At 40.4% G+C, this 15,204-nt stretch overlaps 1 protein-coding gene across 2 annotated transcripts in view; it reads left to right on the top strand.

Moving 5' to 3' along the window:
- The first annotated feature begins 408 nt into the window (after window positions 1-408).
- Window positions 409-15,204, top strand: part of TPR (translocated promoter region, nuclear basket protein) — a 56,887-nt gene continuing 42,091 nt past the window's right edge. For both annotated transcript variants that reach the window (XM_028732501.2, XM_028732502.2), the window contains exons 1-13: window positions 409-595; window positions 2,748-2,852; window positions 3,503-3,576; window positions 3,843-3,939; window positions 5,073-5,176; window positions 6,432-6,689; window positions 7,133-7,213; window positions 9,140-9,227; window positions 10,117-10,257; window positions 10,651-10,742; window positions 12,442-12,639; window positions 14,309-14,416; window positions 14,837-15,063. In XM_028732501.2, the coding sequence (XP_028588334.2) occupies window positions 445-595; window positions 2,748-2,852; window positions 3,503-3,576; window positions 3,843-3,939; window positions 5,073-5,176; window positions 6,432-6,689; window positions 7,133-7,213; window positions 9,140-9,227; window positions 10,117-10,257; window positions 10,651-10,742; window positions 12,442-12,639; window positions 14,309-14,416; window positions 14,837-15,063 (1,724 nt within the window). In that variant the 5' untranslated portion in view covers window positions 409-444. The remainder of the gene's footprint in view (window positions 596-2,747; window positions 2,853-3,502; window positions 3,577-3,842; window positions 3,940-5,072; window positions 5,177-6,431; window positions 6,690-7,132; window positions 7,214-9,139; window positions 9,228-10,116; window positions 10,258-10,650; window positions 10,743-12,441; window positions 12,640-14,308; window positions 14,417-14,836; window positions 15,064-15,204) is intronic.

Genomic DNA, 15,204 nt, shown 5'->3' with positions numbered 1-15,204 from the left:
TGCTAGCTAGGGATATTATGGGAGTTGTGGTCCTATAAAACATCTGGAGCCCCAAATTGGAGAAACACAGCGGGATGTTCCCGCGCTTTCATTCATTTATTTATTCATTACATATTATTCATTTTCATTCATTCATTTACTTACATACTTATTTATTTACCCGGAAGCAACGGTGACAGAGGCACGTCTGCATTTCTATCTCAGCGTTCTAGAGCTACTCCGGAAGGCGGCGCCTTTGCGCGTGCGCAGAAGCCGACCTCCCTCCCCCTCCCTCCCACTCATCGCGTCTTTCGCCCGCCCTCCCCGACCCGTCACTCAACCCTTTTCCCAGCCCCTCACGGGCCGGAAGTAAAGGCGCGCGCGGGGGGTTGTGGGTCGGAGGGTGTCGTCCTTTCCACCGTTGTCGCCGCCGCCGAGCTCCTTCCCTCAGGTATCCCGCCCAAGATGGCGGCGGTGCTGCAGCAGGTCCTGGAGCGGGCCGAAGTGGCCAAGCTGCCCAAGTCGGCGCAGGGGAAGCTCGAGCGGTTCCTGGCCGACCAGCAGAGCGAGATCGAGGCGCTCCGCACCCGGCACGAGCGCTACAAGGTGGACAGCGGTGAGTGGAAGCCGAGGAGGGCAGGGCGGGAAGCGGCCCCGGGGACCCGGACTGGTTCATGCGAGGGAGGCGGGTGGCTGTTGTTGCTTTTAAGGTTAAAGGAGGTGGGATTCAGACGGGGCGGATTATGCAATCCTTTTCTTCCATAATAACAATGGCAGGAAAGGACTGCAATAAAATAATGCGAGTTTAATATTATTATTGTTGTTGTTGTTTAGTCGTTTCCGACTCTTCGTGACTCCATGGACCAGAGTTATTAATATTAAGTAAACTCATAATAATTATTTATTGTTTACACGCCACCACTGTCTGGGCTGCTTCCAACAAACTGGATCTACGATTTTGTGAATTAGAACTCTGTGTGTGAGAGAGAGAAAGAGAGAGAGAAATCTGTGAAAACCATACAAATGCAAATACATTAATACAAACAGCATGCCACTATAATAATAATAATAATAGTAATAATAATAACAACAACAAGAATAATAATAATAGTGGCAGAAAAGGACTGCATATAAACAAATAATTATTATAATGCGAGTTTAATATTATTATTAATTAAACTCATAATAATTATTTATTGTTTGCATGGCACCACTCTCTAGGCTGCTTCCAACAAACTGGATCTACGATTCTGTGAATTAGAACTGTGTGTGTGTGAGAGAGAGAGAGAGAGAGAGAGAAATCTATGAAAACCATACAAATGCAAATACAGTAATACAAACAGCATGCCACTATAATAATAATAGCAGCGGCAGAAAAGGACTGCATAGAGTCAATAAATATTATAATGTGAGTTTAATATTATTATTAATTAAACTCATAATAATTATTTATTGTTTACGTGTCACCACTCTCTGGACTGCTTCCAACAAACTAAAGCACAGTAAGACATCAAACATGAAACAGAAAAACCACAGCCAATAAAAACATGGGGAATCATCTATTTAAAACACACACACACACACACAAACATGTACTCCTAAGTGGTGCAGCAATAATACTGCTAGCACATTTGCAAAGCTAAGCAGGGACATGTATGGTTTCAAATTGGATGAGGGATGACGTGTTGAGATTTCCGCACTACATGGGGTCAGACTAGATGGCCCTTGGGGTTCCTTCCAACTAGATCTACTTTTCTGTGAATTAGAACTGTGCTTGTGTGTGTGAGAGAGAAAGAGAGAGGAATCTATGAAAACCATAAAAATGCAAACACAACAATAAAAACAGCATGCCACACTCCCCCAAAAGCATAGGTGTTCCAGGCGTTTGTCTATGCTAGTATGGGTTAAGAGAGCAGAGCATCAAGGTGTTAGAGGCTGCAGTTAGCACCCAAGATGCTTGGGGTTTTAGTAGATGTTTTATTTTTCTTTCTAAATAGTTCCTGTTGAGTATCTGTTCACATTTAGGAAACAAGTCGTGGAGGGTGCAGTTATGACTCTTGCTCACATGGAAGTAAGCCCCATTCATTGACTTACCACTGAGCAGATGTGGTTAATGTTCAGGGCCTTAATTTTCTGGAAATGGGCTATAGAAAAATTCAGAGGTACTTGTGAACCAAATCAATATAAAAGTAAAGCTGCTATTTACTTTAAGTGTTGGAATTTTGGGTACTTGTGCTTAGGGCAGCATGTGGTGTATAACAGAAATGTCTAGGGTGGAATGAGATTTTAATTCCTGGGTGCATTTTATGATATGTAGACTAGTCTACAGCTCTAGGAAAACAGGTACTGTTATTATTTTCTAAAGATTGCAGAGTGGTTTCAACATAACAAAAAATACATAACATGATAACAATAACAAAATCCCACACATATACATTCATGTTTAAAAAAAACATGGATTGGACTGTGAGGAAGATAGGCGATAGGTGACCTAGTATCACTTTAGAACAGCCTTCCCCAGCTTGGTGCTCTCCAGATGTTTTGGATACAATTCCCATCTTCCCTGATAATTGTCCATTCTTAATTGGGGCTGATGAGAGTTGTGGTCCAAAAAAATCTGAGACTGATAAATAGAGTATTTTGGATTAAAGATTGTGTGCTTTTCACGAGGATTCCTGCAATTTTACATAACTGTGAATGGCACACTTTGACTTGAATAGCTCTGAGAAAGGGCAAAATTTGAACTTGTGCTAATGCATGTTTTGCAGAGCAACAATATTTTGAAGTAGAGAAACGACTTGCTCAGAGTCAGGAAAGACTCGTAAATGAGACACAGGAGTGTCAGAATCTCCGACAGGAGGTCAGCAAACTCAGTAAGTATTCCTTTATATTAAGGTGATCAGTAAATACTATTAGTTGTCTTTTTTTTTGATTTTTCTAAAATATGAAACAACTAAAGGTTATTCAGTTTTTCAGTGAAAAATTGATTTGTTTGATGACAGAAGAATTACATTCTGTGATAAAGGTAAACATTATTTTGTTACTTACCTGGGAAGGTAAACGGCGTTTCAGTGCACTGCTCTGGTTCGCCAGAAGCGGCTTAGTCATGCTGGCCACATGACCCGGAAGCTGTACGCCAGCTCCCTCGGCCAATAAAGCGAGATGAGCGTCGCAACCCCAGAGTCGGCCACAACTGGACCTAACGGTCAGGGGTCCCTTTACCTTTACCTTAAGGCTTTCAGTTAAGCAGGTTCTATAGGGATAATCACAATGGAGAAGAATCTCATAACAGAGGTGGACATGCTGAGAATTCTACATTCTTTCTTGTCTACTAGACACACATTTGGGGTGGTCAGTTGGCTGATCTCAGTCAGTTTTAGATCCTGACATCACTCAGGGTTCAGCTCCTCAGGCCCAAACCCTTTACTCTTTTATTGGAGAAAGAAGATATTTATCCATTTCTTACAGAAGAATTTCTGTAAATATAAAATTGAAAATGTCCTTCATTTTGTCTCCCATGCAGATGAGCAGTTGAAATTGTTAAATGAGAGAAACAAAGAACTGGAAGCTGCTCAGGATCGCAATGCAGCCATACAGGTACAGGAACTGTCAATAATGCCAGTGAATGGAAGCTTTCATAATTCATTGTCAATGTTACATTGAAAGAAGTAGACTCTCGTTGTGAAAGTAGCATTTTTGGTGAAAGTAGGGTTTTCTTATTAGCCTCAGTTGCCAAGACTCGATGTGAATCTTGAGAGTGTGATAATAATCTTGCGCTAGTTAATGTTTCTTAACACCGCTTTTAACACCAGATTTTTATTGTGCTACAGTCACTTTTAAAGTCACTTTTCCTTTGTTTTAAGAATCAGCTCACTAGAGCAAAAGAAGAGTTGGAAGCAGAGAAGAGAGATTTGGTTCGAACAAGTGACAGAAGAGCTCAAGAGCAGGAACACCTAAATGGTAAGCATCAAGTGATAGGGTCAAAAAGGTTTTGGTGATAGGTTGTCTCAATCCTTCAGTTAAGAGTAGCATTGCACCAAGGTGAAACTACCAGTGGAAATCCTTAATGAAACTAAGCAACAGTGAACAGTTTGTAATTTTGTTCTCGTACTGTGTGAGGGTCATATTGTGTAAAGATTAGAATTTCTACTTTTAAGTACAGTGGTACCTCGCAAGACGAAATGAATTCGTTCCGCGAGTTTTTTCTTCTTGCGAGTTTTTTGTCTTGTGAAGCACGGTTTCCCATAGGAATGCATTGAAAATCAATCAATGCATTCCTATGGAAACCGCCTTCAGACCAGGTCCGGGGACAGTCTGTCCCCCGACCTCTTCTGAAGGCTGGGGGGGGGGGACAAGGGCTTTTCTTCCCACCGCCAGCCTTCAGAAGGCTGTTCTGAAGGCTGGCGGTGGGAAGAAAAGCCCTCCCCACCTCCCGCCCCGCAAGCTCCGGGGACAGGAGGGCTTCGCTGCCGCCCGTCAGCATTTTAAGATCGCCCGGGACAGCGGAGAAGTCTCCGCTGTCCCGGGAAGGCAGGCGGGGGGAGCAAAGACCTTTGCCCCCCGCCGGCCTTCAGAAGAGGTCCAGGACCTCTGCCTTCAAAAGCCGTCGGGATAGCGGAGAAACGCGCTGCGCTTCTCCGCTATCCCGGGAAGGCAGGCGGTCGGGAGCAAAGACTTTTGCCTACGCCCTTTGCCATTTCTCTCTTCTAGGAGCCATTCTTTCAGAGGAGGAGCTGGCAGCTATGTCTCCTACGGCAGCATTTTAAAAGAGGTCCCCGGAGATTTCCCTATGGGCTTTCTTCTTGCGAAGCAAGCCCATAGGGAAATTCGTCTGGCAAAGCACCTCGAAAAACGGAAAACTCTTTCTTCTTGCGAGTTTTCCGTCTTGCGAGGCATTCGTCTTGCGAGGTACCACTGTAGTGGTTTTAGGGGAGTTTCCTGCAATGGTTTTCAATAGCCTTCTAAGCATTGCCATGAAAGAAGTCAAAGGTAGCCCATGCACCATGGGCACTTCTACATGAGCTTGACAGTACAGGAGGGTCATCTACAGATATTCTTCATAATATCTCTTCATTTTGTATGTCCTTTCCTAGAGGATGTTAAACGACTGAATGAGAAACTTGCAGCAGCGAATACTGCAAAAATAGAGCTACAACTACAGCTGGATGAGCTTCAGACATCAGCCTTTTCTGTAAAGGTAAGTACTGGAATACTTGTTCATGCCCATATCTTTTGTACAATTGTAGAAATAAGATAATGACACACTTCCTATGTCACTAATTCTAACAAACAATTTTTCAGTGGCCATTTTTTATCTGTCTCAATAAAATTCTACCAGCCATCCTTTGGAATAGTTACTCAGCTATTCTTTTATAGAGGATGTGGTCATATTTATAAGGTTTCAAGCAATATGGGACATTTCACAACATACATGTACAGTGGTGCCTCGCAAGACGAAATTAATTCATTCCGCAAGTTTTTTCGTCTAGCGAATTTTTCGTCTTGCGAAGCACGGTTTCCCATAGGAATGCATTGAAAATCAATTAATGCGTTCCTATGGTCAAAAAAAGTCTAAACAAAGCCAAATTTGGTACAACAAGAGTTTATTAAGTGCTCTTTAAAGTCACACATACTGTAAAGAGAATTTCAAAATTCAAACCCAGATTTTTTTTTTAAAAAAACAGCAGAGTGGCCCAATGGTCACAGAAATTCATAAAAATTCAGGGGAAAAAACACACAAGCTTCCAGATTCTTGCAAACCCCTCCCCAACTGTTCCCCTAGCCACCCAGCACACAGAAATTCAAATCCAGAATTTTTTTAAAAAAAACAGCAGAGTGGCCCAATGGTCACAGAAAATCATAAAAATGCAGAAAACACACACACAAGCTTCCAGATTCTTGCAAACCCCTCCCCAACTGTTCCCCCAGCCACCCACCACACAGAAATTCAAACCCAGAATTTTTTTCGTCTTGTGAAGCAAGCCCATAGGGAAATTCGTCTTGCGAAGCAGCTCGAAAAACGGAAAACCCTTTCGTCTAGCGAGTTTTTCGTCTTGCGAGGCATTCATCTTGCGGGGCACCACTGTAGTTAGCTGACAGATAATTAACAAGTTCGGGATTAGTAATGAAATTGTGATGCACCATGACTAGATTTGGTTGTGGGGTTTATTTGATTTAAGGCTGCAAACCTATAAACCCTTGAGAAGAAGTATCGCTGAATTCAGGGAGTCTTACTTTTGAGTAAGTATGTATAAGAGTGCAGCTGGCCGTGAGCCTCAGTCCCCTTGCTAATAATTTGACAGGAATTCCTGCACTTGCATGATTGGTATGAATTGCCCAAGAACTTGCCTTAACAGAACTTCTTTCAAAATGTAGTATGTGCCCCAGGGCACTCTTTTCCTCTAACTGCTGCTTGAATGGAACGCTGCATCATACATAACTTTATTTCATAGCATCGGGAACAAAGGTGGGAGCAGGAAAAGGAACTGCTACAGAATCAGAACACTTGGCTGAATACGGAACTGAAGGCGAAAACAGATGAACTCCTGCTAATCACTCGGGAAAAGGGAAGTGAAATCTTAGAGCTGAAGTGTAACTTGGAGAACAAGAAAGAGGAGGTTTCCAGACTGGAAGAGCAAGTCAGTGGACTAAAACAATCTAACGGAAATCTACAGAAACATGTGGAAGATCTTCTGCTGAAACTGAAGGAGGTAAACATAAATTCCTTTGTTTTAGCTTCCGTTGTGGGCAACAGCGATGCCAGTATTTGAGGTAGCTTCTCTCTCGTTCTTGCTTGTATCAGGTAAAAATGAAGTAATTCTCATAGGGCTGCAAACTTCAGTCAACTTAGGTCTGGGAAAGCATATATGCTCATTCAGGTGGGAATTCCTTATAATAACTGACTGTGGTATATGGAACTACTTTAGAGAAATGGAATGAATCTGGCAAAAATACGAATTGCAGCATTTCTGTCCAAATACATTTGAGAAGCACACAGTAGCCTAATGTATTCATATACAAATTCAGTTTTGAAAACAAACTAGAAAGGTGAGGATTTTGCCCTTACATACATTTTAAATGTAATTATTTTTTCATTTTGGGTTCTTAAAACTTCTCATTGTGTGTTAACTGCGCAAATGTCTTTATTCAACAGGCAAAAGAACAGCAAGCTAGCATGGAAGAAAGATTCCACAATGAACTAAACGCCCATATCAAGTTATCTAATTTATACAAGGTATGAATTTTAATAACGGTTTTGAAATTTTAGTTTCAGGGCTTATTATAAACGTACGCTGACAAACGTTGATGCTCATCATACTTACTACGAAATGCTAACTAGGACATGCGAAGGTTGAAGTCACAAATGTGCTGGTGAATATGAATTTCTAGAAAGTAACCTTTTGGCTAGCGATTGCTTATGAAAACATGAACATGCATAGTTGTGCTCCATTATGTTAAGAGAAGTAATCTGGAGATGGATAATTGATACATTTTGGAGCTCTTTCAGAGTTTTGATGCTGAAGTCTGTGTATAACATGATCTCCCTTCTCTCTCCTAAGTGAATTCATGCCCCTCCCCACATTCCCCTTTGCCACATTAGGTCCCCATGGTTAGTTTCAACTTCTTGATGCTGCAAGCAGAATTTGTTCTTTTGGGTACTACCATTGCATCATTTTATAGTTGTCACAGCGCATTATTAAACATGTTGTTAATGCAGCCTTCAGAACTGCAAGCCAGCATCTATTTTCAGATTCTAGTGTAAAACTGTACTTAGCGTTTAGCTTGGTACAGATGTAATGGTAATGTGGATAATGCTGAAAAGGAGGGGACGTTAGCAGGGTGGATTTGATTTAAATTGATTTAAATCACTGGTCAGTAAGACTTGATTTAAGTCATTTTTTTACAGAAAGACTTATTCTTGCTCGTATAATCTTAGTATTTACAACCGGATGGAGGTTTCATTATTGGAATAATAAATTTTCAGAGCAGTTTTTACAGTTATATCAAAAATTACTGATTTGGTTATACTCTTAGAAATACATAGACAGATAATTATGAAATTATTGTGAGGTTTAATAAGATAACTTTATAGTTGGACAACTTTTCTGCTGTACTTTATTGGAAGGAGAAAAATAATCATTTCCTTAAGAACAATTTAAACAATTTATTTAACTAAAACAATAACATTATAGCATGTGTATCCATGTTTGTTTACTGATGTGGTTAAACAATTGGAAAAAAAACTTAGACTGAGTTTTAGCACACATTAAAAACTTAAAACAAATCCTTATTTCCTGATGAATAGCCATTGGACTATAATGTAACTTAAATATAAAACTATCTTTAGAAAGATTTTTTTCTCCAGAAGCATTTTATTTTAAAAATCCAATTTAAGTTTTAAAAAATCTGGGTTTTTTATTTTTATTTTAAAAAATCATTGATTTTTATCCACCCTGGACATTAGGGAGGGAGTGCATGAGCCTAACTAAGATCAAAAGATTGGAAAGCGTTGGCATAGCCACTAGTCTGATCTCATTTTGTTGTTGAATACGTTGAGATAGCCCAGCTACCTGCAGGTATGGCTATATAGACTTAATCATATCTTCCAACCTTTTAGAACATGTTCTTATATGAAATGCAACACAGCACAGAATGAAAAGTAATGGGAAGTTCGAGGGAAAGAGTTTTACCAGTTTAGGTGACTTTTTATTGATTGATGTTTTGATTTTCCTGAAACATTCCAATCTTTTCCTCTTTTTTTAAAAGACAATTCTTGGTCCCAGACGTTGCATGAACAATCATTGAAGTCCACCCACCTTTTATGGCTCAGCTACCAGTGTCTAGCTTGTGATAAATCTGTTTGGCCATATGCCAGGCCACATAGTCTGGTTTCAAGCACAGAGTCTAAGCAATTCCAAACAATCTATGCTTTTAGGAATATAATAGTCTGTTCTTTATCAGTGTATTCAGTAAATGAGTCTAGGTTGGGCTTCAGCTAGCTAGAAGTATGATTTTGCACTCTTTAACGTCTCCCTCCCAATTCCCCATTCCTGCAATAGTCTATATGACACCCAGCCTGCCCTGTCTCCACTTTCCAAGGCTTAAAAAAGTTTTCTGCCATATTGAATTGCTGTGCTTTAATTAAATATGTTGCATTTAGAGTGCTGCTGACGACTTGGAAGCAAAAAGCAATGAGTTGACCCAAGCTGTAGAGGAGCTGCACAAACTTCTGAAGGAGGCAGGTGAAGGTAAGGAACAAATGATCTTGAAGCTTGTGTTGGTTTTTAGCAGCTTATTTGTACCCCTCATCGTCTATAGTTACAGCAATTAGCATCTGAGAAATATGAAGGAAGAGGGGGAAGGAAGTCAAGTGTTGAAATGTTAAAATGACTGTAAAATTAGTGAAATGTATGTGTATTGTATGTATAAATGTATGTATATAGGGACGCGGGTGACGCTGTGGTCTAAACCACAGAGCCTAGGACTTGCCGATCAGAATGTTGGCGGTTCGAATCCCCGTGGCGGGGTGAGCTCCCATTGCTTGGTCCCTGCTGGCCACATGACCCAGAAGTTGTACGCCGGCTCCCTCGGCCAGTAAAGCCAGATGAGCGCCGCGACTGGACCTAACGGTCAGGGTCCCTTTACCTTTACCTTTTTATGTATATTTAGCTCTGTTGGATGTCCACAAGTTCTAGGGCTGTGAGAGAGGGAAAACCTCTCTGTGTCCACGTCTTCCATGCCATGCATAGTTTTATGCACTTGTCATTTCTCTAAACAAAAAAGGCCCCAGATGCTTCAGCCTTTCCTCATAGGGGACTTTCTCCACTCCCTTGATCATTTTGGTTGCCCTTGTCTAAACTGGCTTCAGAAGAGGTTTGTTGTGTGGCTTGGTGCGGTGCACTGGGGTAGTGATGAAAGCTTCTATTTGAGAAATGCCAAGTCCATGTAGTTATTTGGATCCAGGCCTAGATCTTCTAAGTCTTTCCTAGCTCATGGATGATGCAAACCATGTTGCCAAAGAGGGCACTTAAACAATTCTCGAAATATTTGCATATCACCCTGCCATATAGTTTGTTTAGTAATCCTTGGAAGCTTAAAAAGTTGTGAGTGGTCATCTCTTTCTTCTGCTATTCTCAGCTAACAAAGAAACACGGGATCGTTTGGCTGAAATGGAACAATCAAAGGCCGCAGTGGAAAAAGAACTGAAGGAAAAAATTGGCAAGCTGGAGAAAGAGTTGGACAATGCAAACGATTTGGTTTCAGCCACCAAGCGCAAAGGTCTGGTAACACCTAGGGAATAGACCTTGTAAAATGGGGGCATTTAGCAATACCTTACTCTACAGCTGTTTGTACTGTTCTAGTACTTGAAAAGCCACATGCAAACTGTTTTAAAAACGGTTATCTGGGGATTCTATTGAGTATATGAAGCATACAGAATAGTAAAAAATTTACCTCAAGTATCATTTGCAGGATATTTCTATGGTTTTCCTGAACCAATCTGTTTGATTCGTTATTTTTATTTGCAGTTTCCCTGAAGGCTTAGAACTAGGCTAGTCAAAACTCTAGGGCCAGTCAGAAAACAGAAGTATTTGAATATGCATGTAGTTGGAAGCCTTTAGATTTGATTTGTACATTAAAAAACCTATGCCCTTTGCCATTTCTCTCTTCTAGGAGCCATTCTTTCAGAGGAAGAGCTGGCAGCTATGTCTCCCACGGCTGCTGCAGTAGCAAAGGTGGTGAAGCCTGGCATGAAATTAACCGAGGTAGGAAGTAATGCAGATGATACTGTACTGCTTGCAAAGTTATGCATATTTTTGTTTTTATATGCAGCCTCATTCACTGGGACAATTTTTTTAAACTGAATGACTAATGTGCTGCACATAATTCACCCATTTGGGTTTTTAACTAAACTTAACATTTGATTTCAGTAGCATTTACTCATGTATTCTGTCTGGCTAGTGTTCCACTTGTGAAGGGTGATGTTTTATGTCATTATAAGTTAATGGCATGGACCCCTCATGAAAATTTCCCTTTTGTCACAGAGGTACATTTTAGGAGCGTGCACTGACAGTTTGGAGCATGATTTGGCTCTTGGTCTCAAGTTCTTTTGGAGGCTTTCTTTATCGGCTGCGGGTCAAAGTCAGATTTCTCCTTGGAGAACACAAAGCTTTGTTCATTCTCTTTCTCTCTCTCTCATTCTCTCTCTCTCTCTCTCTCTCTCACACACACACACACACACACACACATGCAACCCCCTTGTTAGTTTGCATTTCTTAATACAGAAAGTATTGATCTGACGTGTAGAGATCTTTCCTATTCTAATTAATTCAGAAGGGTTATGGAAGCTTCTCTGTGTGAAAGAAACCAGCAGAAGGTTCATGATGTTTGGGTTATTCCTTCAGAGAAGCTGAGTAAACTGGTTCTGTTATCTCTTTTTGTCAAGGTTATGCTGACTAAAAGTAAAGCCAGAAGGAGCCTGGCTTTCACTTTCTCTATCTCTTTTCCTTCTGATGTGGTGTTCTGTACATAGTACGCTTAGTGTTAAAGTTTAGACATATTATAAGTTATTGTAAGTTTAAGTTAAATTGGCTGCAACTGGATTTCTTATGGACAGTGCCAGTCTTGATTGTATTGGATTTGTGACCATTGTGCTCATTGCCTTCAGTGGCAGTAAAGCTCTGCTGGATGAAATACAATTGCCCCTGGTCTATTTTTTGGGAATCCTGCAACTTGTTTAAGTTTTTACTCTTCTAACTATACTTTGGAATGTACTCTGGATCAATACTGAGTAGAATTCCACGACACCCCTTGTGTTCATTATTGAGAATTCTGGTATCAGTTATAATGTTTCATCCAGCACTGTCAAAGGGACCCCTGACCATTAGATCCAGTCGTGACCGACTCTGGGGTTGCGGCGCATATCTCGCTTTATTGGCCGAGGGAGCCAGCGTACAGCTTCCGGGTCATGTGGCCAGCATGACTAAGCTGCGTCTGGCGAACCAGAGCAGCGCACGGAAACGCCGTTTACCTTCCCACCAGAGTGGTACCTATTTATCTACTTGCACTTTGATGTGCTTTCGAACTGCTAGGTTGGCAGGAGCAGGGACCGAGCAATGGGAGCTCACCCCGTCACGGGGATTCGAACCACCGACCTTCTGATCGGCAAGTCCTGGGCTCTGTGGTTTAACCCACAGCGCCACCCGCGTCCCCACTCCTGAGCAATAGTGGGGGGCTATATGTAAAATACATAAACACATTGTCGGGGCTGATCCCATAGATCTTTTCCAAGGGAAACCCCTCAGATGTCAAGGTGAGGAGGAAATTACATGTATCCTGGGAACAGAATATGTGTAATGGTTCCAAGTCTAGAAAATGTCTGCTGGCTGATAAACGGCTGCCTGTCTTCTTTAGGTAAGACGTTCAATAGGTTTACTAGTTGTGTGTTTTCCTCTTTCAACACAGCTTTACAATGCATACGTAGAAGCACAGGATCAGCTGCTGTTAGAAAAAATGGAGAATAAGAGGATTAATAAGTACTTGGATGAAATAGTGCAGGAAGTAGAAGCCAAAGCACCTATTTTGAAGCGTCAACGTGAAGAATATGAACGCTCTCAGAAAGCCGTAGCAAGTCTGTCTGCAAAACTTGAGCAAGCGATGAAGGTTAGTACAAAACGGAACTGAGATTCAGAGTCAAAATGTACTCGCCTTTATCAGCACACACAACCACATTACCTTGTTTTTTTAAACAAAGTGATTTCTTTCACACCCAGCTGCCCTCTGGAAAAGGGGATAGAATTTCCTGTTCGCGTCTGATTTAAGACCTAACTTTAGTGTGCAGTTTAGAGCCACCTAGTTAAACTGCTGTTTATCGCCATCCCCACAACACATAGTAAAACTGTAGCAGTGAACGACAGTTTTGTATGCTAGAGTTGAGCTTCAAGGTCAACAACATTTTGTGGTGCACATTTTTACTGTAAGTGAAGATTATGTATCTAAATACTCCTGATCCCAGATAGTGTATATTTCTAAATTTCACAAATGGTAGGATTCCAGCCTCCCATTCTCCTCGATGCTGAGCTGTATCCAGAGCTGAGTCTGCACAAGGGACCTCCATCCCTATAATAGAATTTTCTCTGGACCCTCTAAAGCAGAATTTTTTTAGCAGACAGGAGGAGAGGAAACAGGAGTAGTGATGTGAGGTGAGAATATTCTCTGCTAGAAAATTCTCCGGAGAATATTCTCCACAAACTGTAAATTCTAACGTAAGAACCAGTTTTACAACCCACATTTTAAAAATCTGGTAAATAATAAGTCAGGCTGTGATATTGCCAGTGTAAGTAATGTATAATGATTTTTTTTATCCAGTTACATTGCTGGGCATTGTGTCATTCACCATTGGCAGTTCTGAAATGTGAGCTACAGAAAACATTGTTTTTTAGTTTTAAAAATGCTAATCATTTAATTTGATGAACATTTGAATTCATATGTATTCCAACTATATGTAATAGCCCTTTTTTCTATTTTGGTGTGAACTTATTCTTAGTGATTCTATCCCCTTGGCCATACAGTGTGATTTTTTTTACAGAAAGTAGCTTTAATGCTTTATACACTTAAAGTACCTAGTACTTATTATTTCGGTCACAGACCAGTTTCAGCCCACATACAATATCAAGGAAATCATAAAACACAATAGGGATACTTTTGAATTTGCAATTAGGTATAACAGGGACAATACAGATATAGCCACATTTAAAATATATATGTTAAAACTTAGTCACTAACATATAACCTAAAATTATCATTTAAGGCCTTAATCATTATGATAGCACAGCTTGTTCCCTAAGTTTTATGGCAATCACACAGAATTTGGTTTTAATCTGATTTTGCTTTGTGTGACCATTTTGAAGCTACTTTGTGAAAAGTAGTTTACAAATGGTAAATAAAAACAGTCACTGACTTCTCTGAGTCATATAATGGAGAAGGCATATCTTGTTCTCTTGTCGCAACTCTATTTGACACATTGGCTGAATGTGTTTATCAATTAGATTTGTAGGAGGTCTTCTTTATGCAGCCAGTCAATACAAATTCTTTTGGCCTGCGTTTCCCACAGTTGAAATTCTATAGGCCCTTTTGGGCCTCAACTACGTGAAATAATTTTCTTAAGTCAGCACTAATCCACCTACTGGGTAACAATAAGACTATTGAGTTATAGTAGTTCTAGTGTAAATTTTGGGAGAAGTTACCTTAAGGTTCTGTTCTTATTTTGACCTTTTATTATTCCTGCAAAATAAATACATTTCTTTTTTAAGTGTGTGGATTTGGTTTACAGGAAATTCAACGTTTGCAAGATGATGCTGATAAAGCAAACAAGCAAGCTTCTTTGCTTGAAAGAGAGAACCAGAGGCTTGAAATCCAAGTCAAAGATCTTTCACAACAGGTTAGTTGGGGTTTTTTTTTAAGTGGTTCACTCTTGTAAGCCTATATACCTTGAACTATTTCACCTTAGAGTCACTTTTTGAAAGTATTGGGATTCTGAACCTCTGCTTACTCCAGAGTAAGCCTTAATGATTTCACTTGGAATTAATTCTAAGCATGCACTTTTAAGATTGCAGCCTTAAAATAATGTCTGCTCAGTGCAGCCCCGTACTTTTTATTTCATAAATTCATAACCTGTTGTATTCCACATTGATGGCAGTAAATAATCGAAGCAACATGATACAATTATGCACCTAAAAATAAAGTCAGATTGTATTAAAAAGCAGAATGACCGTTTTAACATCTTGCATAGAATTCTTGCAGCACAGCTCTGGAAGAGCTTTTGTTCTGCTGTACGAATCATCTGTTTTCCTTTTTAAAGATAAGAGTGCTTTTGATGGAACTCGAAGAAGCCCGAGGCAACCATGTTATCCGCGAAGAAGAAGTGAGCTCTGCTGACATCAGCAGCTCTTCCGAAGTCATAAGCCAACATCTGGTCTCCTACAGGAACATTGAGGAACTTCAGCAGCAAAACCAACGCCTCTTAGTGGCTCTCAGAGAGCTGGGTGATGCTAAAGAGAAAGAGGAGCAAGAAACCACTTCATCTAAGTATGCCCCCCTTTAGCAGCATGTTCTGACATCCAGAAATCTGATATTAATCACATATTCGTTCTCTTTAGAAAGCAGTAATATAAGACATATTTGTTACCTGATGTTGATTTTTTTTAAAAAAAGATTTAGTAGAATTGT

This window comes from Podarcis muralis, chromosome 5 (assembly GCF_964188315.1).
Source record: "Podarcis muralis chromosome 5, rPodMur119.hap1.1, whole genome shotgun sequence".
Lineage (NCBI taxonomy): Eukaryota > Metazoa > Chordata > Lepidosauria > Squamata > Lacertidae > Podarcis > Podarcis muralis.
Note: the sequence above shows the minus strand (reverse complement) of the source record. Positions and strands in the feature narration are given on the sequence as shown.